We start from the raw sequence: 26,689 nt of genomic DNA on the forward strand, positions 1-26,689 counted from the left end.
CGCTCTTCACACTTCTAATTAACAGGAAAATTTGCAGTGACTTTCCTACAGAGAATGTTGATTGTGGGCTGAATTTCCAGCTCAGGTACCCTGGGAAACTCCCTGGCCCTGTGGGGAACCCATGCCAGGGTGGGTCTTGCTTTCTCACCTGCTTTCCTGAGTGGGAAGTGGTGCTGGCTCTGTGCAGACCTGTCACAAGGGGGAAGGGGCAGCCAGGGAGCACAGCCAGCCTGGCCCCCTTCAGGAGCTCAGATTTGGTGGCTTTGTCTAACACAAAACTTTCCTTCAGGGCAAGGGAGGTGCACTCTGCCAGGCCCAGGAGTCCTGCTGCTGTCATGGGGAAAGAGCCAGCTGGGGAAGGAACAGGGAATCCAGTTAGGGAAGTTTGCTACTCTGAGACTACAGCAAAATTAAAAACTTCACATAAGTAAGCACACCCTAAATACCACAGTTTATCTCTCACCAGACCTGCAGTTTCTCCTTTCTGAGGGACACAGGCTGTCTCTAAGAGCCAAGCATTTCCCATCTGATGACCCAGTGGCAAGTGCCAAAAGGCCTTTCAAGTGAACCCATTGCCATTTAGGTTTAAAAAGAAAAGGCAATCCAAACCCTACAGCATTCACCAGCAGTAAGATGTATATATACTGCAAGTCTTCTGATGGAAAAAAAAAAAGAAAAAAATAAACCAAGTTGTTGTCCACAAGGCTAGGGTCTGAAGCAGCTCTGCTTTCTGCCAATAAAAATTCATGCTTGTCTATGGGGAATATCAGGAAAAAGGCCTTTTACTAAGAATAGCCCCATCAATAAGTTTATGACAGAATTGCATGGACACAGAATAAATCACTTACCTTAAGAAGGAGACAGAGTAAAAAGGGAAGACAGATTCAGTGTGATGAAAAGTGACTCAGTCTAGGTCATTATCGAAGTAGAAGGCAACAGACTTCAGGAGGTGGTGAGGAAAATTCCTTCCCATTCTGACAGCTCCTCCAGGAGGTTTTCTCAAGTTGGTGACCACAGGGAAGAAAGGACCCACCCAGTGACCCTGTCACAGCTGTGTGACATGGTCAGCAACACAGTGCAACCCCAGTGCAACACACTGACACCACAGCACAGATTTCCAGCCACCCCCAGTCTGTTCAAGAGGCTCTGTGCAGCCTCACGGGGCTGTGAGTGTGGTGGTCACACCACACACTCGGTGTGGTTTACAGAACACTCGTGTCTGCTTCTGTTTACAAAGTAAAGCCACCAGCTTTAATCCTCTGTAAAAACAAAACAATGGGGCAAGTGCATGATTCAGAAGGCTTGGTGCAAATTTTTGCAAAGTAACAGATACAAAAAACCAAAATAATTAAAATCATACATATGTGTAAAACAAAAGAAATTCAAGTTAAAACCAGGACTAACTCCTATTAGTCCTAGAGATGATCCAAGAATATATCAGGAAATAAATAAATCATTCTAATTTTCACAATAAATGAGGGTACTGCTCTCTAATCAAAATGGTTTGGGTATTTACAGAAGGCAAATGGGTTACAGGAGAAGCAGAAAGAAGAAAAGCATTGATAAGAGTGAACTGAAATGCTGCTGGGTGGCCACCTCTCCACACACTTCAGTGTGGCTAAGAGAAGGCTTTAAATGAGCAAGGGGCCAAAGAAATCAGCTGTGAGCAGGACACATCAGCTATGCCAGGCTGAGACCAGCATGGCTTGGCTGCCACCACAGAGATTCTTCACTCCACCACAGTCCATGGCTGCCCTGGGGCAGGTGACAGTACCTGGCCTGGTCAGACCAATTGATGAACAGGAGAGCAATCTATCCTATAATCCATCTGAAGGGAACACTGCTTAAAGGCACATCTTCCTGGCCTCTGCTGGACTGGGGGTGCCCTGAGAAGGAGGCAGCCAGCACAACTGAGCCTCTTTTCCTGACATGCAAAGCACAGCTGGGGACCCAAACACTCAGCTTTCCCTAAAGGCCAAGGGCTCTGGTGACAGGAGGGAAAAGAAAGCTCTTCCAAGTATCTCTCTCGACACTGCAAACCACAGTAGACAAAGCAACACCCTCATTTATCAAGGCAGCATGGCTTGTGCTCATAGCTGGTATTTCTGGTGCTTTGCTGCCAAATAATAACCTGCTCTCCTTTTGCTGCACGTGCTACAAATGCCAAATCCTGGCAGGTCAGAGCTGTACTTCCAGTGCAGCCAGTGGAGCAGATGTTTAATGCCCAACAGAAGCAGGGCAAATTCTGCAGTTAACGTCATGGCATGCAAAAAAATATCCTGAAGGCTCACCCTAATCCTCTGTTTCCTTGTCAAAACACACTTATTTACAGTACCACTTGGAGTAGATTCAAGTGGTAGTTGTGCTGTGTCCATATTTTTAATGGGATTTGACATTTAAGGCAGCACTGCAGTACACCCTAAGCCTGTAATTACACTTGCAAATCTGCTTAGCAAGACCTCAGTAGAGTATCCTGGGGACAGCTCAAACAAATTGGATCTGTCCCACAGAAGCAGCATTGGAGTACCAAGTGATGCTATAAAGCAGACACTGCAGACTGCAGTGCCTGACACAGACACCTGCAAACTGGACCACTCCTAATCTTCACAACAAAAACACACCCAAAGACTGCAAAGAGCCATCACTTTATCTTGAAAGCAATACTGCACTGAGTCAGACACCACTGGAGGTCAGGAGCACTTCATGAATACACTGAGACAGGACTCCTTTCCACACCCTGCTGATTATCCCTGGTTTCATGAAATCCACAAGTATTAAAAGTACCAGGGTAGGTCCAGGATGAGATCCTGATCATCACCTCCTGATCTGGAGTCACGATGGCTCAGTGCTGAGAAGCACCTTTGCATCTCCCACACAAGTGCAGCATCTTCCCCATTTGATTTTTCTCTTTCATCACAGCCCTATCACCACTGAAATTTTGAGAGCAAATTGATGCCAAATGTCAGGATGCTCAGTATATTTTGCACCCAATTTACACCAGAACCCCCAAGATATGACTGGAACCAAATAAAATACTTATGAAGCTCAGACTCCACATATACTTGGTTCTCTCAGGGCCTCAGAAAAATATGTCTGATTTCATTCTGATTTGGACTTTTCATCCATGTCCATGGGAAGCAAAATGAAGGATCTTCTCCTCTCACAATCCACCTCAGCAGACATTTCTGCAGGATGCAAATTATTTCATACCTGAGTTCAACTTTAGAAGAGAAATGAAGTGCTCAGCATTCACCATGCCAGCACCAAAAGCAAAGAGAACACTGAGCACAAAGGCTTCCACTGCAGGGACAAAGAACAAAGAGGCAGCACAACTGGGAGAGATGGAAAAAAGCAGAAAGAACTCAATTTGTATCATACCAAAGAAAAAGAAGGAAACCTGATGCCAAAAGATTTATACTAGCAGAGGGAGAAAGCTTACAGAAGGCAGAATGTGCTGTCCAACAGCAAAACCTTTGCAGCCCTCAGCGGCCATTTGGGAGCAGCCTGGTACCTCCATCAACTATGATGCCAGACTGGCAGAAGAACCTATCTAGAGAGCATTCTCAGCCATAAGAGCCCGTCCAGAGAGCACTCTCAGCCATAAGAACCCATCCAGAGAGCACTCTCAGCCATAAGAACCCGTCCAGAGAGCACTCTCAGCCATAAGAACCCATCCAGAGAGCACTCTCAGCCATAAGAACCCATCCAGAGAGCACTCTCAGCCGTAGGAACCCTTGAGCCCATTTCAATGACATGAGCAAAATGCAATTTTTCTCTTTTTTCCCGGGCAGGGATGGCACACCCCTTGTCCATCTTGGAGCATGCAGCTGTGCACTAGGGCAGCCTGCCCTAGCTGACAGAGGTGCAGCTGAGCTGGGCAGGGTCCTGCCTGCCGGCCGCTGCCGCGTCGGGGCCGTCGGCGATGCTGGGCTCGCTGGAGCACTGCCTGTGGCCGAAGCAGCTGGGCTGCAGCAGCAGGCACTTGTCAGCAGTGTCTGCCTCCTCCACCACCATGGCCGTGTGCATCATGGAGGCCATGGCCAGCAGCTGGATGTCCGAGTGCGCGTTGGCCACCGTGTGCCGGCGGATGCTGCCGCACTTCTCCAGGTAGGCCTCGCCCTCCTGCTCCGTCAGCGGCGTCAGCGCCTTGGCTCGGCATCTGGAGTAGCGCCTCTCTGCAAGACAAAGAGCGAGCAGCAATGGCCAACAGCACACAGAGCACTGCCCCCACTGCCAGGCTGGCCTCAGGAACAGGGAGAATTCGTGTGCAGCTGCAGTGCCCCACCTCATTACCACTGGAAACTGGGAGAGGAGAGCTGCCCCTGCCCAGAGAGGAGAGGCCTCCCATCCTGCTGCAGGGGCTGCTGCCTGCAGGACAAGCCAGCCACAATGGCACAGTGGGCTCTTCAGCATCCTGAGAGTCCTCCCCTCTGTCAGGGGGTGATGACAAGTAGGTACTGTCACATACAGGTTCACTAAAACAAGTGACATTAAAGCAGCACAAGGCTCCAAGAGAAACATTCAGTGGGGATTTGAATTGCCATCCCCATCTCTGAAAAATTTCTCTCAGTAAGTGACATTAGCTGTTGTCAATGTGAAATCCCTGATTGCTTACATTGCACTGTCTCTCCATCTGCCTAGGAACAGGCCACTCTGTTGGCATTATCCCACCATATTTTTTAAAGATTATGCCAGAAAAAGGACATTTCATCCACTTTGCAACACGTCTGGTTTGGAGGCTGGACACAGAAAGCACCTAACAGTGCACAGGAACAGCCCAAGAGTGGGGCAAAGGGGCACAGGGGAAAGGCAGCATTTGTGCTGAAGAGGAAAGGCAGTGACACAGCCCAGATGGGAGTGGGCTGTACAATCTGCTCAGCAAAGACATTGAGGAGGAACAATGCCTGGTCTAAAGCACAGACCCAAGACAGTCCCCAGTGCAGTATCATGGAGCACATTTCAATTCTGACACTGAAAGCTTGAACGAAGGCAGGGGTCACTATAATCCCACTCCAGCAGGTTGAATCAGACACTGTTACTGTTCACTTGCTGGCTTCCACCCCCTTGCAATGTTCCAGGTAATCTTGGACACCTTCTGGGGAGTCTATCCCTGCTTGATGGATCCATTCCCTATGTGTCTCTGTGTTTCTCAAACTCCACTGAAGTGCAGTGCCTCATTTCATAGTCAGAAGCCTTTAAACCATATAAAAGGCTTCCAACCACAACTGCAGACCATAACAGTAACAAAATGCAAAGCAAAGAACTCCTCACTGAAGGTTATAAGGGTTTTTGGAAGTTTGTATCAGGAAGAAAAGTAGAAAATAAACTGTTGCAGGGAAGAACAGGTGAGCAGCCAGCACTCCACCCTGCTACTGCCAGTAATACATCAATTCAAACGGGTTCATTTCAGGATTAAGAGTGTGCAACAGTCACTTCTGAGGCTGGTTACAGCAAACACACTCTTCATGGCAGCTCAAGCCACAGCAAGCTGTGGTGTTAAAGGGCACTGGGATATGACTCTTGAGAAAAAAATTACGTGGAATTAGGCTAAACTCTGAACATGTATTTATTGCTTTACTTTTCCCCCTTCACCTTCTTGGCCACAAAATACAGTCTCTTAAGGGAGTTGTCATGCATAGTTTAACAAGAAATTTTATTTTTATTCTGGTGCCTTATGACTGGGAATATTAACTGTGAGGAGTTTTTCTAGGACTTTTGTGCAAGCAACCTCAGATCAGCAGTGATGTGTGGCTGTTTTATCTTCTCTGCTATCCCCAATATAAACCCTATTTCTTAGCCAGCTGGATCCCTTTGGCACACTCCATCCTTACCACACAGGTCATGGCTAATTTACACAGGCAAAGCAGAAAGGGTGCTAACAGAGAGCAGGTGGGAATGCTGCCATCTACAGTTCCCCTCTGTGAGCAGTCCTGTCTCCTTTCACACCCCTCTTGCTTTAATCAGCTCAAGATACAGCAGCCTTGCAGGCTGAAGCCTTATATATACTCACAGCTGGGACCAGACCCCTTCAGTCACGTTTCCCAACACTCATTTACCCTGAAGGCTCCAGTCCAGAGGGCAGTCTGGCCTCCAGAGCAGCTGTGTAGAATGAAAGCACACCCAAAGCCCAACAGCACCCTTCCCAAAAACTACTATGGGGAACCTGCTGGGCTTCACCATCATTACAGGCTGCCCAGTGAGAGGAGAAACTGGTTCTGAGAAAGCAAAAAGGTGACTGAAAGAGGGAGAAAGGAAGAAAAAGAAGCCTGATTACAAGTGAAAGTTAAGGAAAAGAAGCCACCTCCACAGCAGCACTTTGAAAATACCAAGACTATTTGTAGAAAAGTGCTGTTTTTCAGTCCCTGTCTTATACTGCAAGCACAAGTTCCTTCTTTCCTCATGCTCAGCACAGGGTGGAGCAAGGGTAAAAGGCCACCTTGGAAATACACACAAATAAATTACAGCTAAAAATCAAAGTATGTTCAATTATTTTAAGGCATGTAAACTTTACAAGTCCCATTTGTGTAGGGTTTTTTTTTTTTTTAATGGCACAAATGCCTTGTTCAGCTGGCAGAAATCCAGGATGATTAGAAACTTCAGTACAGGTCAGGCAGCTACCTTTCAAGCTATCCCAGCAGCATCCCTGAACACCAAAGCAATCAAATTTCTCAAAGTCCAACTTTTACAGGGGATTTTGGTCTAGACTGAGCCTTAGGATCAGATCTGCAAATCCACACTGAACTGCACGACCACATTCACTTGCAAGAAGATATCTGATTCCCCAGCAACCACAAAACCAAAAATCCTGAGCCAGTTTTCCTAAAGCAATGCCATGAGATTATTACAGGCACAGATTGTCTGAGTTCTTTGAGATAAGTTCTCCTACCACAAGACCATCTTTTCCCATATGCTGCTAAAGTGTAGTACAAGGCAGACTGTGGGTCTCCAGCTTGCTACAATTCAGCATGGAAGCAAAAGCTAAAGCTTGTAAAAACAAAGAGACTGGAGCTTTTTTCATTTGTTCCATTTAAATCTTCTTGACTATCAAATCAGTAACACTATACCCACTAGCTAGCCAATCTCTTCTGGGTGGCCACATGTGTAAGCAGAGCTTCTGCATCATGTGAAGAAGTTTCCCAGAATTACAACGCTCGTCCTTAAGTGAGGTGCCTGATACATTTATCCATACTTTGAACACAGAATTTTAAATTGGGTTCTTTTTAAAACAGAATCCTCAGATGGAAGGAAGACTTCATGCAAAATCCCTGAAATCCCTCAGAATTAATATGCAACAGTTCTGCTGTTTGCAGTCACTGATTGATGCAGCAGCTGAAGCAGGCCAGCAAGTAGGGACAGAGAGCAGGCAGCAAATGACCAGGTACAAACTGTCACTGCTGTGAAATCAGTATGGACAAAGGTGTTTTAAAATCCACACCATCTCCAGAGAGAGAGGAGACTTTGAATGTGTGTGTGCAGTGATGGGGCACTAACAGTTCACTAGGTCATGGAAAATAAAAAGCCTTCACAAAAATCTACATTCAGAAACATTAATCAGGGCCTTCTCAAGGGTGTTTTAGCCTTTGTTTTCTGTCTCTCATGGAGTCATACACTGTTTCCTTTTCCAGCACAAATGCCTCCCATTACCCAACCTGTGCACCCCAAAAATAGCTTCAGTACAATGTGCATGTCTTACCAAGCAAGCAGGTGCTACCAGAAGAGCTGTGATCCTCACATAAACCCAAGAATGGTGACACCACCTGCTTGACCAGTTCTTCCAGCTGTAGGTAGCCCTCTGTAGGGCCAGTAGGTTCATGGACACTCTGAAAAATCAAACACAAAAAGTCAACATTACCCTTAAAAGATTTTTTTTAAATAAAGCCTGGGGTTTGTTAGTTCTCTCTGTACTGGAATACCCCAACTGTGTGAGTAAAGTTTTTGGAGCTGATGGAGGTTTGGGTGCCTTTCAGGCCAATCTCCATGTTCAAGTTACAGTCACACCCTATGGACATTGAGCAGACAGCTCTTTTTCAGAGCAAGTGACAGGAAGGTACAAGGTGTGCTCACACTGAGGATGTGCACAGTGTACCACAGCAATGTAACTATGCCAGGGTGGTTCTACCAGAAAACACCTCTTTGTAGAAAAGCCTTAACACGCCTTGGGCAAAGCACTGCTCTTTTCCTAGGCAGGACTGCAGGCAAAGCACCCTCTGTGGTTCAGCTTACAGCTGTGAAGATGGTAGATAACACCAACCAATTTAACAGTAATTTCAGAAACCGTTCAGACTTAACTTCCTGCAAAGACTTAACAAGCTTTTTTCCTCAAATGTGTTACTTTGAGATGCTCTTTGCTCTCAAGGTTCTTCTATTAAAAAAACATTTCAGGGAAATTGAAGTAGCACTTTAATATCACCTGCTATTCCAGTCTGGGTCACTGGGACATTAGAACAGTGAGAACTGATACAGAAGTACCAGCTTAGCCACTTTACAAATTTGGTTCATTAAGTGTTTCATAAAGCTGCATTCTCAAACACCCACTATGTAAGAGAAGAAATAAAAGCCACCAGGCTGTGTGGTATGTTGGAGGAAAGGGATGCCACCCAGAGGGACTCTGAAAGGCTCATGCAAACCTCATGACAATCAACAAGATCAAATGAAAAGTCCTGCACATGGTTCAGAGGAAGGCTGGATGGGGCTCTGAACAGCCTGGTCTAGTGGAAGGTCCCTGCTCATGGCAGGGAGGTAGGAACTAGATGATCTTTAGGATCCCCTCCAACACAAACCATTAGATGACTATCAACTCAAACACATTTTTCAGGACTGTCAGGCTGGGCAATATGAGAATAAAACAAAACTGGCTGTATTGGCATGCTTGGAAAGTATTCTGTTGAGATCTGTATAAAGAGGATAATTATCACAGAGGTTCTAGATCTCTTGGCAGAGACCTTTGAAAGATGGCCTTTCATTTTGCCTGTTGCCAAAAGGTATTTCTCCTCCAATGGGCACTACTCAGCATCCCAGCCAGCCAGGGAGCTGGTGCCAAGCAGCCAGAGCCACACACAGATTCCAAAGCTCAGACAAAAAAATTCCATTATCTGCCGTGACTTGCCCTGTCCTTGCAAAGCTGAGAACTCAGGGAAACTAGAGCTCTAAGAGGTATTCAGACAAGCTAGAAGATGAAAATTTGTGTGAAGAAACAGTTCTGACACTGTTCCTAGATGGGGAGGAGAGGTACCAAAACAGAAAAAAAATTCAAAACCCTGGCTCTTTCAAGGCAGTATCTTTTCCTGTTTCCAGGAAAGCTCAGGGCATCCAAATTCAGCTCTCATTTCAACACTGACCACTCCCAAACAAGCACATATCACACCCATTTCATCACACCCTCTACTCTCCCCTTTTCCACCAGTGTTTGTATGATTCCAAGGAGGTCAAGGCACCCAACTGAGTCAGACGAAGAAGTGCTCCCCACCTGCAGAATTAACAGCATCTGGACAATGGAAGCTGGAACCCTTGTCTGGACCAGGGGAAGAATTTCTTCCAACTTTACTTTTAGCAAGACCAAGTCTCTGAAGCCAAGAAGAGCAATCTGACGAATAGTCAACTCCTGACCCTATAAAACAAAGAAGGCAAAATCCAAGTGTAGATAAAGGGATGTGTGAGCATTGTACCAGCACATGTGCACACAGACAGGAGGGTCTACTCTACCCATGGCTGCTGTGGCAAAACACCCCCCAGCTATTCATGCTGAGGATTCATGACACTCTTTAATTTCTTCCCTCTCAGTCTCACACGAATTCTGAAGTGAGCATCGCCTCATCTGTGGCACCACTAGGTTTGGAGTGAAGCCAGAAATGGGCCTGTAGCTCACCAAATGACTATGTATGTATTCATAAAACCCACTTGCCACCCAATTTGTTCACAAAATATGTCCAGGTTGGATGTAGCTTATGCTTCTGGTACTTGGAGCTGAGAAAGCAGAGAAGGTTTGGTAGGGAATGAAGTTGTTTCAGAATATTTCTTAATTAAACCTACCTCTGACCTAATTGCACCCTCTTTTTGCTCAACATCTGCACTTTAGACCTTTGCTGACATGACAAGAACTACAAGTTAGTCCATTACAGATTTTAGGATTTAGGCTGGAGCAAAGCTAGTGAGACTGCTTGAGCCAAACATCATTTTAAAAAACAACAGCTTTAGTATCCTCTGCAAGGTACTCCTATTTTACATCAGCAACACAAGTGAGCAGATGATTAACAGATTATATAATATTTCTCAGCATATTTACACACAGTCTAACTCCATTTGGCATTCTGGTATTACCACCTTTCCCTCTCCTATGTTCAATATCTGTATGACTTTCTCTTGCACCATTGCAATTCAATAGCAGAAATTTTCCTCCCAGCCCTGCCCAGCACTTTCCAGCCTGAAAAGTTTGCTTTGTTCTTCTTGGTATGCTAATCTCTGCCCCATGGTCTGCTTGGGAATCATTTTATGATCCCATAATATACTCAACATAGCAAATACTTAGCTGGAAGAAATTAACAACAGTTAATCATTCATTCATAACAGCTTGCATGTCATAATTAACAGCACTATCAATATATAAGTATGAATTAAAGCAAATAGTACAGAGGACAGTTTGGCCATAATAAAAGCAGTTTGCTGTTTTAAACCATCACTGTGTAGGGAAAAAACATGCAGAAAAGGTCAGTGCCTATCTTGAAACTAAATTTCAGCAGCTGCAAACTTTTTATTTATATTATGCAGTTTAGTCCCATTAACTTCATACCCCATTTCAAAATGCAAATATGTTTCCATGCCAAGCAAAACAAGATTTGCTATTCTTTTTTCCACACCAGTAGTCACATCAACAGCTGCAACTATAGGAAAGCCAGTGACCTGTTTACATAGTTTCCCTCTGTACAGCAATTTAACCAACTTGTCTGCTTAAAGGTCATATTTCTGCACAAGCTGTGAGCCTTGGGGTTAAATTTGGCTGAGATATGAGGCTGGTGTGAGTTACTACCTTAGGTAACACATTCACACATGCAGTGGCTGACTCAGTTTCATTCTGAATGGGCAATTGCTGGGATCACAGAACAGCACAACTAAATAATCCTGCTGATATTTGCAGGAAAGGCTGGGGAATCACAAACAAATTGTCTTTCCCATCTACCAGAGCAGTGTACAAAGAACTGCAGCTTGATGGAAGGCACTGGAGAGCTGGGTGAGCTCTCCCCACATGTTGTGACACACTGTATCAATGGTTACACACAGTTCCCTATTTCTAGGAAAAACCCAATCTTGTTATTAGGACACCGGCCTGGCAGAGGAGCAATTTCTATTTCTTGCTGCACCAGCAACTCTCTCTGTGGTGGTCTAGTGCAGTTTACTCTGAGTTAAATTCTTGGATGCATTTAGGTAGCTCAATCCATACATTTATGTAGTATTTAGGTGCCTACAAAGCTTTAAATATCCTGTTTATCTTTCACTTCCTCATTCAGAAAGTGGCAATACTTCCCAAAATTTACAGCTTTGCTGATATATTTTGAGTGACTCAGATATTGTGACAACACAAATACAGCAACAAAAATATGCTTTCAAAGAATGTCAACATCCCATAGTCATCCTTTCACCCCTATGACCAAGTTACTTCCAAAAGCTGTACCCAGAGTGTTGTAACTTCTGTCCCATTTCTCATCAGAGACACGCAATAGCAGGGCAGTTGATTTTTCTGTTAAGTGTCAGAATTATTAGCATTACTGGGTATGATACAGCTCAACTGTCTTGACAGTACACAGGTAGCTGCAGGGCAGACAAACCCCTGCTTAAATAGGTCTCTCCCTCACTGAGAGTTAGCTGTAAAAGGAGAGAAAGGGAAGGTATTATAGTTGCACAGTTTTACCTGTCAAACACCTACCTTCAAGCATCTGCAGCAAGGAAAGAACAAAAATAAACACAGTAGAAAGGTTAGTGTCTATCTTTGCACAAGGCCTTTCTCTTTTAGGAAATGCCAGCTTTAATAGGATTAGAGGAAAAGGGCAAGCTTTGAGCTTTACCTGCTGCCTTTCAAACAATACAAGAGAAAAATAATTTTAAAAGGCTCTGGAAATAATGTCTTCCAGAAGAGGCAAAAGTCAAGGGGAGGAGGCTAGCATTTCCAAGAATGACATTCTCCACATGAGGTACATTTTTATTTTCCTCTGATGGCAGAAAAGTTCAAAATAGGCTGGGGAGGCAATTAGACTCCTCATATGGAAACCCTGACTAAAACTACGTGAAAAAAAAATTATACAGCTCAACACTTCTGATGGGATACTAAGCTTTCAAAATACCCAGTGTGAAAAGGTTTTACATAAAGTGTTCATTCTTCCTCTACCCATAGACTTATATGTCCCCTTACTACCCAACTGGGGATTTTCCAAAGGCACAAATGGGACTTAAGCCCTTCAGAAACCATTAGGTTGAGTTAAACACTTTCTTCTGATCTAGTCTTCAGATTTATACCTCTAAGACAAATTGTCAGTGTTGTCACTGCACCAACAGTCCCAGCTACTTAAAAGAGAAGGAACTATAAATACAAATAGCCCAGGGCTTCAGTCTAGACAAGGTACAGTCCAACAGCTTCAGTGTGCGAGCTTAGCTAAGCACAGAGAGTAGACAATTGGAAATAAATTCAGCCCAAAACACCATGTTTGTCCAGTGCATTTTAGCAGTCCTTCTTACAATTAATAACTGGATAAACTCTACTTCCTCCAAGATTGAGTTTAAAGGTTTTGACATGCATTTAGCCACTGGCCAAACAGTGCTGCTGGCAGAGAAGTTACCACTTACATTAGCAGGCATTGCAGTTACATTACTTCACCTGACTGAACTGTAATTAGGATTACCTGGACTGGGTAGAATATTGCCTGGAGTGTAGGAAGAGTCTCTGTAAAATAGTGATCCCAGATTTCAGACAGGACATCAATGCGATCCTCACCTAGGAAAACAGAGATTGGGAACAAGAGCTTTAGTGACAGCAACACTAAAATCAAGCTGGATTTTCCAAGTACTCTCTAATTCCCCAAGTAAAGAGAGACTTCACTGCTGCAGTTTCTGCCCAAAACTGGACATCATCCAGCTAAGCTTTCCCTTAACTGACAGGGACACAAGGCTGTGACCACTGTTTGTTCTGTGACAAACATGGGACCAATTCCAACAAGAGTGAAGCCCCTCTTCACCCAGAGGCTTTAAGTCTACAGCACAGGATTGTGCAATTGCACAGCTCAGAGCAGGAGAGAGGCCACACAAAACCAGCTGAATCTGAGAACCAGCAGGTCATAGCCAACATCAGCTGATCATCCAACACCATCTTGTAACTGAGTCAGGGAGAGCATTCAGAAGAGCTGAGCCACCTCCAGCACCCCCCAGTACCAAGCAGCACCCAGGCACCTGAGGATTCCCAACAAAGGCACTAATGACAAATGAGGCACTTGTGAAGGTTCCCAAAAAAAAAATCCACTTGTGGCCAACCCTTATATGACTCTAATTCAAATAAACACCCCCAAATGGAACTGGGCACTTAAAATGAACGCAGACTAAGCTATGTGTCTTGGGATTCCCATAACAGGAATACAATTGTGATCAAATTATGCTCACAGACTGACTTCAGAGATGTGCACTCCTCAGCATCAGGGCCCAAAGCCTCTAAGTTTTTCAGCTAAAGGTTTGCAATGTTTATTTCAAGTTTTAGACACATCCCTGGAAGTCTCAGGTGCAAATACAGACTCAGGTTTAAAACCACAAGTTTCTGACAAAAGAATTTTCCAGAATAGCTCCCACAAAGCCTCAGCTGAAGCTCAGAAGCAGTCTAGACTCTAGGAGCAGTAATGGAAGATGATCACTCAATACAGGTTTGAATGCTCAGCCTCAAGGTCACTAAAGGCCCTACAAGAGGAACTGGAAAACATGTGAAATTGCAACTCAAAGGGGCCTTATCACTCTGCACTGGAGTGCTTTCCTCATCTGCAGACTTCCACACAGACTTTCCCTGTGCTTTCCCATGGGTTGTGCTGCTTAGGACACAGCCAGAGAGCAGAGAGCCAGCAGGACTAGATCCTGCAGACATTTCCCTTTGAGCAGAGAGCCAGCCCACTAACAACCACTGAAAGGTTCAAAGAGATGGTTCACTGTGTCAGGTATGACTCTGGCTTCAAAACTGGAACAGCAGGCAGACAAGAAACTACCCAGCAAACAGCCAAGTGTAATCAAAAAAGACAACAGGAAACATCAATTGAATGTTCAAATTTTTCCCTCCTCTGCCTCCTACCCAGGACTGCAATGCTTTGCTGTCTGGAGACAGAATGAAAAGTCAGAGATCACTTCCCCTTTTGAAAGGGAAGCAGGAATGGTTTGTTTCTTCAAGAAATCATAAACCCTGCAGGCACTGAAAGAGATTCGGACAGACTGTCAAAAGAAAAATCATGTTAAAGAGGCTGTGATTGAAAAATAGATACAAATAAAACAGTGCCATGCCCTGTAGCCACTCTGTCTGGGTGCAGGGGCAGTACAACTTTTCCAGGAAGACAGAACTAACCAAGAAGCGTGTACAAGAAATCCTCATTGCTGTGACCACAAGACCTGCAACAAGCCCACACATTATAAAAGAAAGGTGCCTGTGAGTCATCTCCTGCAGTGATGCCAGCCTGCACAGCAAAGTGGCTCCAGTGGCACTTCAAGCCTGGGACAGAAAAATGAGGCATAGAAGGTGTTTTGCTGTCTGCCTGGGAAACTTCATCTGACCCAAAATACCTGAGTATCTGCAAAACACTCTTGAGCAGCTCTCAGCTTATTACAAATTCAATTTTTATAATGCTAAAGCAGATACTGGAATAGTTTGATAGGAGTACAGAAACCAAAGTCTCTGGTAAGCTGTGCAGCATTCATTCTGATGAGCTGACAGTGACAAGGCATGTACCCATATTTTGGAAAATGCAGGACTCTGCCTTTTCTCCTCCCTCACAGGGCCAATGCTGAAGAAGCACAGCCCAAGCAGGAGGCTGGTAACCCCTTAACTCCTCTGGGGCCCAAATCCTACAGCCTGCCAGCTGGGTGAAGTCACTGGTGAAGAGTGGAGCAGAGGAATCCAGGACCAGCAATGATGTGAGATTATAAAGCATCTATTGGCATTTAATGACCCACATACAAGGCACTGGTGATTAGCAAGAGATCTTCCCTGCAGCCCAGAAAACTGGGTCAAACCATAGAGCAGCTTGGTTTTGAATAGGCAAAGTTACTGAATGTGACCAGCTCCCCACACAGGCAGCACTCAGTGGTCACACCACACCTGCCCTGGCCCACCAGGCTCTGAAGCAGCACTCTGAACACAACTCCAGGTGTGATCAACTTCTTTCCTGAAGGATTTAATTCTCACCCAAAAGACTGTTCTTTTCTTTAAATTTACATTAAAGCTTGATAGTTCAGCTCTCAAAAGCATAACGGAGAAACCAAAATTGTGCTTATATCAAGCTGCAAATCACACTGAGAAATTAAAGGCAGTTCCAAGCAGTTTTGCAGCAAGATCTATGTCCAGACCAGAACTGCTATGAGCCCAGGTTCAGCTGCCACAAAAGACCCCATTCCTGCTCTTGTGATGCAGTTTAGGCTGGTGGGAGCACCTTGGTTCTGTGGCTTTTCAAACAGTCCATCCTCTAGCCTCCCAAGGGCTCCCAAGGGGTTGTGTGACACCCCAGGACAGCACCAGAAAGGGCTGTATGCTTTCCAGACATGAAAATCATCTTGTCTGGCCAAACATCAAAGCATAACTCCCTTCCAAAATAGGTTTCCTACTATACTTACCTTCACACAGTTTGACCTTCTCCTCCAGAAACAGCAAGCCTTTTGCAAGGAGCTGGTTCTGCCAAGAGAAAAGAGAGACATGCATTTGCCTTTTGCTTATTTATAATGAACATGAAGAATACATTTTTGTCAGATGCTATACACTTTGCATGCATTTGTCTTAAGATTACTCATGTTGTAGTACCTTCTTCCAGCACTGGTCTCAGTGTGAGTGCTAGATATTTCTTAACCCCCTCTTGTTCAGCTAGACAAGAGAATGCAACAGACACAGCAAGAATTTCTTTGTTCCAAGAAATGGGAAGAGTCACAAGGAAGGAGTCAATAAAATAAAATCGTTCTTACCATAATGGTGCACCCACATATGCTATAACTCAATTACATGATGGAGGCAATCAAAGAGTCAAATGCTAGGAAAATGTCCCACTCTCTTCTTTCTGCACTTGCTCATTGCTTGTCTATCTGCACAGCAGGCCAAGTTCAGCTCCCTAACATCTACTTCTCTATTCCTACCTATTGTCTTTCCATGAGGCCATTCTTTTTGTATTGAGAAGCTGTATCATCTCAGTATGCAGTGCCAAGCTGCAGAAGAACTGGCAGGACCTGCTCTTTCTAGACAAAGAATTCTCATGGACCAGACAGATCAAGATATCAATATGCCTGTTTGCAGTTCAGGACATCCAAATATCTGAAAACCTTTTTGTTACCACCACCCCAAAGGCAAGAATGGTGCAAAAATAACACCTATCTTTTTGTTCTCCCAACAGCACTAAGTGAATCAGTTATTCTGAAAAGTGTTGAGAACCCCAGAGAAAGGCACTGCAATCACCACATACACTATTTCTGCATCCTAAAAAAGGTACAGAGATCATACTGATATAGAATAAGGCCTTCTGCCTCTCTGAAAAGATTCAGTATCAGGGTAGCCCACAATAGCCAGATATGACTCCCTCACTATTCATCACACAGTTTTTGTTTTTCATGGGGAACCAGCTCAAGGTTGCACCTCAGAACCTTCCATCAGCCAAGGAGCAAAGGCACATCTCTTTCCACTCCCAGGGACACTGCTGCTACCCCACTGCCTGGACACCACCATGGCCTCCTGATGAGCTGCCATCCTGCCCTGGATCCTAAACCTGCCCCCTGGAACCCCACACCAGCCTGGCTCAGCCCTGACACAGACACAGAACTGTGGAAGCTCCCCAAGCCAAGAGCAGCACACCTCTGCATCTTCCCTTCAGCAAGAAGCTAACACAAAGCTAGGTACAAAAAAGGAGGAAACATTGCTCTGTTATATTCTCAAGCTGGGAGATATTTTTCACCTGGCCAATGGTAACAGGAATTAGCAAGCTGGATAAATATGTTCACAAAATGGCAAAAAACCTACATTTCCCAATATCAGCAAGAAGTGGAAAGTGAGTGCTTTATGAAGATCCTGTAGCAGAAATATGGGCTTTGGAGGGAAATATTAAATTGTTGGGATGTCCATTCAAATTTTAGATTTGTTCAACAGAAATAAATGACTACACATACCATGCTCTGGACAACAACAACAAAAAAAAAAACTTTCCAGGAAAAACCCAACAGTGTAAAAAAGGAGGGAGAAAGAAATCTGTAAAAACTGTAAGGGAAAAAAAGCGAAACCCACTTACACTATAAATATTTTCCTGCTTGAACAACAGATAATGTTGGAGTGATATGGCACTTTAATCCTTCCAAATACTTTCAGTTTATTAATAAAAGTTCTTAATTTCTTTATTTTTCAACCTGTAGCTCAAGACAACTATTTCTCATATACTGCAGAGGAAATTTACAGATGGTCTTTAAAACTGCATTATTTTAAACTACTTAGTAATAAAAAGGAACATATATATGTACACACATGTGTGTGATGCTTATTTTGTTGTGTTTCTCTCAAGACATAGAAATTCTTTCTCTATCTGACATAGATTTCATTTTACATATGATTCCCACTCTGGATACAATTTTCCAGATACTTTGCCTAAAAGTTAGGATTATTGATACTTTTTATTTCCAGGGATTTTCTTTTTTTTTCCTTTTGCAGCTATGTCAGTAACCAAAGAACACATTTGTACATACTAATGGGCAGCACAGCTGTATCTATTGCAAAATAGATATATTAACCAATCATTACTCTGTGGTAACAAACTCATAATGCCCCTATGAATGTTTTATAGCAATTCCATGTGCTAAAGAGATTGCATAATCTCACTCTAAAGGTTTCCTTAAAAAAAGAGATTAGGTCCATATAGCTACTGTAGTTACTGCAAACTTTTCACTAATCCTCTCAGATTTTCCCTTTTCCTGTGGAAGAGACTTTAAAAAAATATATAAATAAACAAAATCAACCACACTTAATTTCCCTTCTCCCCATCCTAAAAATATTTGGAAGTGTTACTTCCCCATCTTTCCTGCAAGAAGCCACAGGCTTAGGAATTTATTCAATCCAAACATTAATCCCTCAGAGCAAGCCAGACAGGTAATTGTCATTAACCAACCCTACAGGTTTGCTGACAAATCAATACAAGCTACTCAGAGCAGCTGCAGTGGAGGTCTGGATCAGACCTTTACAAGCCTCATTTTGCTGCTGCATCCCTGCTTGCCAGAAGCACAGAGCTGAGAGGAAAAATAAATCTTCTATTTAAAGCAAGACCAGATAGACTCACACCAAGTAAGCTTGAAGGGTACATTTATTAGAAAAAGTTCAGCCCCCACCTTCCACCTCTTTGCAGTTTCAGCTGAACTGGGATTTTGGGGAGCAGCAATTCCCTTCCTTCTCCCAATGAACCTTTCCTGGTTCCCCAGGGTGTTTTCCTCACCCTGCTGCTGGGACACCATGATCATTGTGAGGGGTGCAAACCTGCCTTTACTCTTTACTTTGCTGTGCAGAGAAACAAAGTCCCCACTTCAGCACACATACATGCAGTTGAGAAATCTGGAGAGATGTTTTGCAGCAGACAGAAATTACCTTGTAAAATCCCACAGGCTGACCCCTTTTCTCAGTGCAGAAAACCAATACAGCTGACTCAGATATACCACTAAGAAGAACAGCTAAGAGAAAGCTCTTAAGTAAGATTTTTAAAGCCCTAAATTTTTAAAGACAGGATTCAAAGCAAAAATAATCACTTAATTTGTTCATCAGTGAACAACATATCTGTGTTTGCTACTCTTTAAAGAAAGTCCTGCTTAAACTACCAGGAGTAAAAAAAAACTTTGAAGGCAGTCAGCACATTATAAAACACATACACACTTTCCTGATAATTCCTTCCTTTTTTCTGGCACAGATATTTTCCTCTTTCCCTTCCCTGTTAGAGAAATTGAGGCAAGTTTCTCCATTTGTGCCCAATGGAGTAATTCCAGTCCCACCATCTTTCCAGAAGTTGAAAGCTGTCCCAGGCACAACAGCTGGAGCTCCTCTCCCTCAAGCCAGCAGTGCCTGCAGTGCCCAGCACCTTCTCCCTCCCTCCCAGTGGAGGAGCTGGACATTCCCAATGGGAGCCCCTCCTGTGCACACTCCCACTGCACCCTGGGCAGAATGGCACCCATGGGACTGTGCCTGAGGAAAATCAGATGCTGCCTGCCAGCAGCACTCAGTCAGCAGCATGGGTGTGGTGCCAGCCTCCAGACAGAGCCAACAGGAAGGATTTTGGGGTGACAGCCATGCCACCAGCACAACTTGCTCTGCTCTGGGTGCTACATGCAAGCAGAAGGGTGAAAAACAGCTAAACAGCTTTGGCAGGAGCTCCACAGAAAGCACCAAGGAGGCTCAAGCCATCACAGGTAACTTCACATCTTGTCTGAAAGCTGTGTCTGCAGTACAGCAAGGTAAAAGAATTCTCCTGCTAATAACAAATAAGTCATTATCAAGGAGGGAAAATATTTACACAAACACCCATTTAATTATGGATAAATTCTGCTTTCCCTTCATGTCTCCAAGCCAAACATGGCCAGGAATGCCTTTTAAAAGCCACCTTCAAATTAACAAATTACTATTAGTTCATCAAACAACATAAGCTTGAAACATAAGCAAACTAATTCAGAACATACTCAAAATAATTAACCTCATTTTGCTGGGTGAATAAAAAAAAGCAAGCTTTATACAGACCACTACAGTGTTTCTTAAATGCAGCCCCCTTTTACAGGCAGCTGAAACTTTGTGTTCTAGTGCTAAACCACACTTTTACAGGCTCTACAGCCACTGCTTTGTGGATAATCTGATGTTAATTTGAGAAAAAAAGCATCACCAAACTTACTTGGCAAGTATTTTCTACAAAGTTATTGCCAGCTGCACACAAACACCTACCTAATTCTTGGCAGTCTTCAAAAACACAAATTTGTGGGAGCTGCAGCATCTCATACCTAGAGCACCCTCCCACCCCCATCCTTTTTTCTCTAACAAGAGGGGAAATACTGACAGAAGCAGAGAGATCACTTCCATCCTACAGAGAGGAGAAATTGGAAGAGAAATATGAAATCACATCCTAAAATGACTCTTCCTAGAGCTGGGTTTGTTGAGAAAGCCCACTCAGAGAGATGGAAGTGAGGCAGGGAGAGTAAGAAGGAGAGCAGACCAAGTAGGCAGCAGTGCTCTGACCCAGACCACAACCAGCCAGGCAGCAGCCCTGGGAAAATCCCACAGCCAGGGCCCCTGGCTTTGTCTGGTTAGTCACTGCTCCAGGCAGGACCCTGCTCAGCCAGCCCATGGCACACCTTGAGGGGGAGCAGCCAGGCTCCCTTTGGAAGGATTCACACACATCTGTGGTCCATGAAAGGAGGTGTCCTCACCAGGACCAGATCCTCTGCTCGACAGCAGTGCTGAGCTGCAGGGGGACTCCATCCACAATAAGGAACCTGAGCAGCTGCTATGGAGACTCTGGAGCTGCTCCATGAAAGCTGCTCTAGGAAGTACCAGATGAAGCAGGAATAATTAGCAGACCTGCATGAACAGAGGTTCCCAGCCAACGAAGAGACAAATGCAGTAATAAAGACCAGCTTGACCCACAAGAGTATTGCAGACACAGAGCTGAGCTCTGCAAATCACCCAAGTGTGAATTCTGCTCCCTGTGCAGCAGGCACAAGACAGCATTTGGCCAGAGAAAAGCTACTGCTGCCTGTATCCAGCAGTACCATCACTCCAACAGCCAACACAATGATTTCCTTGCCTTGCTGTGAAACAGGTAGACACAGAAACCTGGCATCAGGAAGGATGCATCACACACCCTGTGTTTTTCTCTTTGGCTAAGCAGCCACATGGCTTTTCAGCTGTTAGCTAGGCTGTACAAAGCAGCCTTTCAAAGGAGTGAGCAAGCATCATGAGAGACACTGGAGTCATCTCTCCAGGCTGGAAAACAGGAAAACACCATGGGGGACCTAAACAGAAGCTTTATGGTGCCACAAGAGAGGCAGGAGTGCAAGTTTGCCCCATCACTGCAGGCACCTTGCACAGCTGGCGAGCTACAGCGAGAGGGACTGACCACAGGAAGGCTCACCAGCACCACCTCTGACTGCTCTAAAGGCAGAAGATAAAAATCAACCTTGGTTTGCATCCAGGCTTGCCTCACTGCTGACACCGCTCACTTTTGAGCTATTTATTATCATCTTGCTGCTTGGACTTTGCTCTGACACCTCAGAATTGTGTGCTCTTGCACGCTGCAGCTCCTGCAGCTTTGCATATGAACAGAAAGCTCAGTCTAACACTGAGTCAGGACTTGACACCTCCAGCGGCTCTCCACTGCAGCAGGCTGGAAATTATGTAACAGCTTGCTTGGGTTTTAAGACATCAAAGATCTCATTGGATGAGATGAGGAAACACAGCCCACTTGTCATTCCTCACCTACCAGCTCTGCCAGTGCAGGGAGTGGACATCAGGCATCAGCTCTGGGCATTTGACTTTCTGCATTTGCAGCCTAGGGGTTCTGGAAGAGGTTACAGTGCCTGGGAAGGCATCAGGTCTCTGCCTTGGGAGGAGACAGTTTGGAGTTAACATACATTAATGCATTGCCATTTTTCCCCCCATGAGTTTCAAGATTAACAAGCCCACATAGAGTGAAAAGACCTAGTTCATCCCTTCCAAAGATTTTGTTTCTGCAGAATTGGGCAGATCAGCACTTGCTAATTTTAAATTCTTTTCCACCAACATGATGGCCAGACAGTAGGAAAATGAAGGGAGCTCATCTGAAGCATCATACAGCTGCACCAGAGAAATCCCAATTGCCAGTACACCCTGTTCCTCCAAATCCCAGCCTCTTACCTTCCATGGTCATAGGATTTCACCTATTGCAGTTCAGCCACCAGCAAACTAACCAGCAGTGAGAGCAAATGGTGCCCTGCTGGGATCTTGAGCAGAGAGGTAGGTACAAAGTGACCCTTCTCAGGAAATTCTCAAATCAGATCATGGGCAAAATCAGTACTGAAAACCTGGAGCATGAAGCACTGCTTTAAGGCAGATCTGCAGTAAAATACAAGTCCCAACTATCTGGCATCTACACTCAGGCTTCAATCCAAGGAGAGGGGTTGTATATACAGTAGGATTGCTAAAGCAGCAGATTTATAAACACAACTTTCCTCCAGAATGAAACATCTGAGTTTGCACTGCAGCCCTTACAGGAATTATATTTCTCTTTCAAAGACAAAACAGACTCATTAAGTCTGGTATGATGATGGCTTGGTAGTAGAAAAAGACTGCATAAACCATTTCCTAAACATTCCTTTAGCAATTTCAGGAGCTAAAAACTGTTAATTTGCATGAGTGCTGATGAAAAGGACTTGTGAGTAATCAAGTCAAGTTGATCACAAAGGTAGCTTTGTCTCACTATAAAAGCTCTGTTCCATTTTAGTCTTGATTATTCAGTGGTTATAAAAAATGTGCATGGGTGAGTGTATAAAATTTACATAATGTAAAAGCCGAACTCTTAAAACAAATGTGATTTAAAAGTTCCTCTTAGTGGCTCCACTTATAAGTGCCATGGCATAAGAAATGAAAAGCATTTAAGTCAGTTTATCACATCTAAATATTACATTATCCAGTTAGCTGCTCTAATTGCTGCTAGGATATTTAAAACTGCCTGGCTACACAGAGAGCATATTCTTCAGGGGCCATTTCAATACAAGAGGACAGAAAACTTGGTTCTTGGGACAGCTTTCAGTGGGCTTTAACAGATGTCAGAGGAAGTCACTGCCAAAAGATGCACTTCCACTCCACTCTGCATCCTGGTGACCCACTCCCAGCACCTCCCCCATGTCAGAGGTGATGACCAAAACACGTCAAAGGAAGTACTTGGAAACTTCAGTTTTTTTCTTCCAAGGTTATTTTTCAGCCAAATCAGCAGCTTGATTCAACTCTGCTCATCTTGGTGGCAGCAGTACTGCCATAAATCAGCCAACATCAGCAGTGAAACAGAACCCACAGACAAATGAAATAATGTTGTCAGCCCTTCTTTAGCACGTGAAGTCTTTCCCCACTCCATGACCAAAGGATTTTGAGGAAAGACATTCAGGAGGGAGTGGTAACTTTTATCATGGCCATATGCTTTTAGTCTAGAATCAGAAATAAGTCTGCATCTTAGCTCACAGAGGGAAAAAAATCTTGTTTCCAACAATAGCCTTTATCTCACAGTTTGTCTCACAACTTGCCTGCACCAAGAGTTTTTCCTCAGGCAAAGTTTGACAGATGCCAAGTGACTCCTTTTGACACTGAGCAAAAATACCCCAGAAATTAAATGAGTGCTGGTGGCTGCCACCCCACTCAGGGTCTAGAAACATCCTGCCATGCGCCAGCAGCTGCCTCTGCAGTAAACAACTTGTGCAGAGAGGGGCTGAGGAAGTGAAACGTAACTACCCCTGGGGCAGGAGTTTTCTTCTCACTTGATAGCACAGCAGGGGGATTTTTTTTAAGTCATGTAATCTAATAAATCACATAATCTGATAGGAAACAACACTAGTGTTCTTTTTTTTCTCTTTTAAGCTGTTAGCACGCACACAGCAGCACCAGCCGCTTCAGAAAGTACAGAATTTTTCTCTTACTCAGAGGGAAGAAAACCCTCTTGTTTCCAGCAGCCTTTTTTTTTTTTTTTTTTTAATCAACACTACACTTAAATTAAAACACTGAAAGCCATCAGCGCCTTCAAAAAATCATCCAGCAGGCTTTCTTGTGGTTACATGTGAACCTCTGTCTATCTGGCCAGTACCAACAAAAGGCAGCAACACATATTCACATTAGTAATTGTTCGAGTCTTCCATCACCTTTCACATTTTCCTTTTTCAGAAGCTGCATTTATATTTGTGGGACTAGAAGGCAACAGAACCCAGGTTGATTTCCTGCTGACAGGAACTTCCTTCTCTTTGCCCCCTCCTGCCTCCAGGCAGTTGTCATTATCTCTCCTCTTTCCCTTTGCTGGCCCCAGTTGCAGAAAATCTACTTTGCAATTCTCTACACTCAAGAAAACACATCCCATCTTCTTCAAAAACTTCAAGTGAATTCCTTGTTGATCTTGGCAGGCTACTAGTAGCCTTTCTTAAGTGCAAAGGAAGATTATTCTTAATTCTGCACTCACATCAATAAAAATAATTACTCCCAGGGCTATATGGCCCCCATTTAAAAAGTCCAGTACCTCCATCATCTTCCTCAGCAAAACAAAAACAAAACTTGTAGGCTACATGCATGTAAAATGTCATTTTTTTACAGGCTAAAAAGCTGAAGGGAGCAAACCTCAAAATAAAGCAAGCAAGTCATGCAATACCTGAAAGTAATCTGTGATGAAGGATCCGAGTTCACTCTTCAGCAGCCGTCTGCAGACAGAAGGAATGGAGCCATGAAGTAGCAGCACTGCTGGTCATTTCTCACAGCTACACCACCCATACCAAAGATACAGGAATGTATGGGAAGGCTCCTTTTGGCCACAATTACATTTCTCTTACAGTTATATATGTACTTCATAAAGGCTATTCTCAAATTATAAAGGAATTAAACAGTTTCTCTAAAGTCTTCTAATTATAAACCATATATCCAAAACAAGCTAAAAACAAATTGCCCCCTGAATGAACAGAAATCTGGAGAGAAAATTTGGAGGTTTTTGTTCCAACAAAGATGCCTTTCATGCCACTGAAGATAGCATATCTCCCTAATGTTGTACTCCCTTTTCTCTTGGAAGTAGAAGGTGAGGATAAGGAGAGGAGAAACAATGCAGAAGCTGCAGCCACATTTTAACTACCACATTTCAAACAATAAAAAAGAAGGCATATTTTCCAAGGAAGAAATTCTAGACATTTAACAAAAAGTGTTTTAAATATATACAGGCAAAAGTCACTCTAAAGAACTATTTCTAATTAAAATTGTTGGCTTTTAAATCAGGCTGTGATAAAAGTTTTAAATTCTAATACAGATTTGTATTTAAAACAATACATAAAAATCAGGATTGTTTTACATCAGAGGCAGCATTGAAAAAACAACTTCGTTTTTAGCAAATTGAGTGCATTTAAGCTTCCAGTGATTGAAAATAATTTCTGTAGCAGTAAATTCTGCCTAAAATTTAAAGGTTCCCCAATGCCAAACACTGCATTTTTTTTTCCATTCTATGAGTTTTCCTTTTTACCAATGTGAAGTATAGTCAAGAGTGCTTGAAAACATTTGAATCAGCAACCATCCAGTTCTTAGGCTAGGCTGTTACCAACAAACTATTCCACTTTACCTCCTCTCTGCTCCAAGTTAAATTTGACAGCCTTCCTCTCTAACCATTTTACAATGCCTCTACATTTACTTGCATGCCAATATGACTTTACTCTTTCTCTCTCTGAGTGCTTATATTCACCCACCCAAATCAAAGCACATGTCTATGAGATCAATATATCTGGTAATTCTTTGGGGGCCCATTTGTGGGCCAAATCCAGCAGGCTCTCCACCAGCTGACTGACAAGCCCAGCAGGATTTGGCTTCATACAGGTAAGACCAGAAACCAGAGGCTTACACCTTAAAAAAAAAAAAAAAAAAAATCAAGGGAGGGGATCTCATCCTAAGCATGGCCTGGCCACCTTCCACTCACAGAAATTCCATTTACAGAAGGCATTTCTTACATTTCCTCTTGCTGTGATAACTGGCTTTCAGAGCAGTTAAAAAAAAAAATTAGCTAGTGAGATGGTATCAAATCACAGCAAGATAAAATCTTGGTGGAAGCAATCCAGAACAAAATGTTACCACCTGCTCATCTTCTGGTCCTGTCATTACCACCCTCCTTTAAAACTGTCCCGTGTTTCCCTCTGCCAAATAACAAAGCATTGTGCAGAACCTGAGAGCCCCTTACTGCATTTGCAAACTACAATCCAGGAGCTGAGTGGAGAACTATGAGCAAGGGCAAGGAAAATGCACCAGCTCAACTTCATGGCACACAAGAGCTGTCAGTCTCAGGGCTCTGGCTTTTCTCCAGTGCCAAGCTGGAGATCCACCTTGTGCACAGAACTCACCCCATGCTGGGAACTCCATCAAGAACCACAGGTGTGAGGCTGCAGGTGTTCATACACACACACATGCAGAGGCCTGTCCTTTGCTCTTTAGATGGGCATTAACAAGCTACTGGGACGTGGAATGGTCTATTTAAAGAGTGACATTTGGAGATGTAACCAATGCTCAGGGCACCTGCAGGAACATTAATCATGTAATTCAAGGTGAGTGCTTCCAATACAGGCTGGCAGTGCATGACTGTGGAAAAGGGCATTTCCCCTTCCACCATCAGCACTGCTCTCAAAGCACACACAGCCCATAGGGCTTTTTGCCTGTTCTTTGCCTGGTTTTTGATAGTCTGCATGAAGAGAGCATGGTCCAGCCAGTGGAGCCAAGCCCAGA

The 26,689-nt window shown here is 43.9% G+C and overlaps 1 protein-coding gene across 3 annotated transcripts in view; it reads right to left on the reverse strand.

The window, feature by feature from the left end:
• Positions 1-1,227: 1,227 nt before the first annotated feature.
• The window catches only part of PRR5L (proline rich 5 like), a 49,934-nt gene continuing 24,472 nt past the window's right edge, over positions 1,228-26,689 (reverse strand). For 2 of the 3 annotated variants that reach the window (XM_079308614.1, XM_079308615.1), the window contains 7 exons: positions 24,594-24,642; positions 15,838-15,895; positions 12,888-12,979; positions 9,467-9,607; positions 7,694-7,820; positions 3,733-4,175; positions 1,228-3,562 (listed from right to left, as the gene is read on the reverse strand). In XM_079308614.1, the coding sequence (XP_079164740.1) occupies positions 3,850-4,175; positions 7,694-7,820; positions 9,467-9,607; positions 12,888-12,979; positions 15,838-15,895; positions 24,594-24,642 (793 nt within the window). In that variant the 3' untranslated portion in view covers positions 1,228-3,562; positions 3,733-3,849. The remainder of the gene's footprint in view (positions 3,563-3,732; positions 4,176-7,693; positions 7,821-9,466; positions 9,608-12,887; positions 12,980-15,837; positions 15,896-24,593; positions 24,643-26,689) is intronic. The other variant, XM_079308616.1, reaches the window with a different exon arrangement.

This window comes from Erithacus rubecula (assembly GCF_903797595.1).
Source record: "Erithacus rubecula genome assembly, chromosome: 6".
Classification (NCBI taxonomy): Eukaryota; Metazoa; Chordata; class Aves; order Passeriformes; family Muscicapidae; genus Erithacus; species Erithacus rubecula.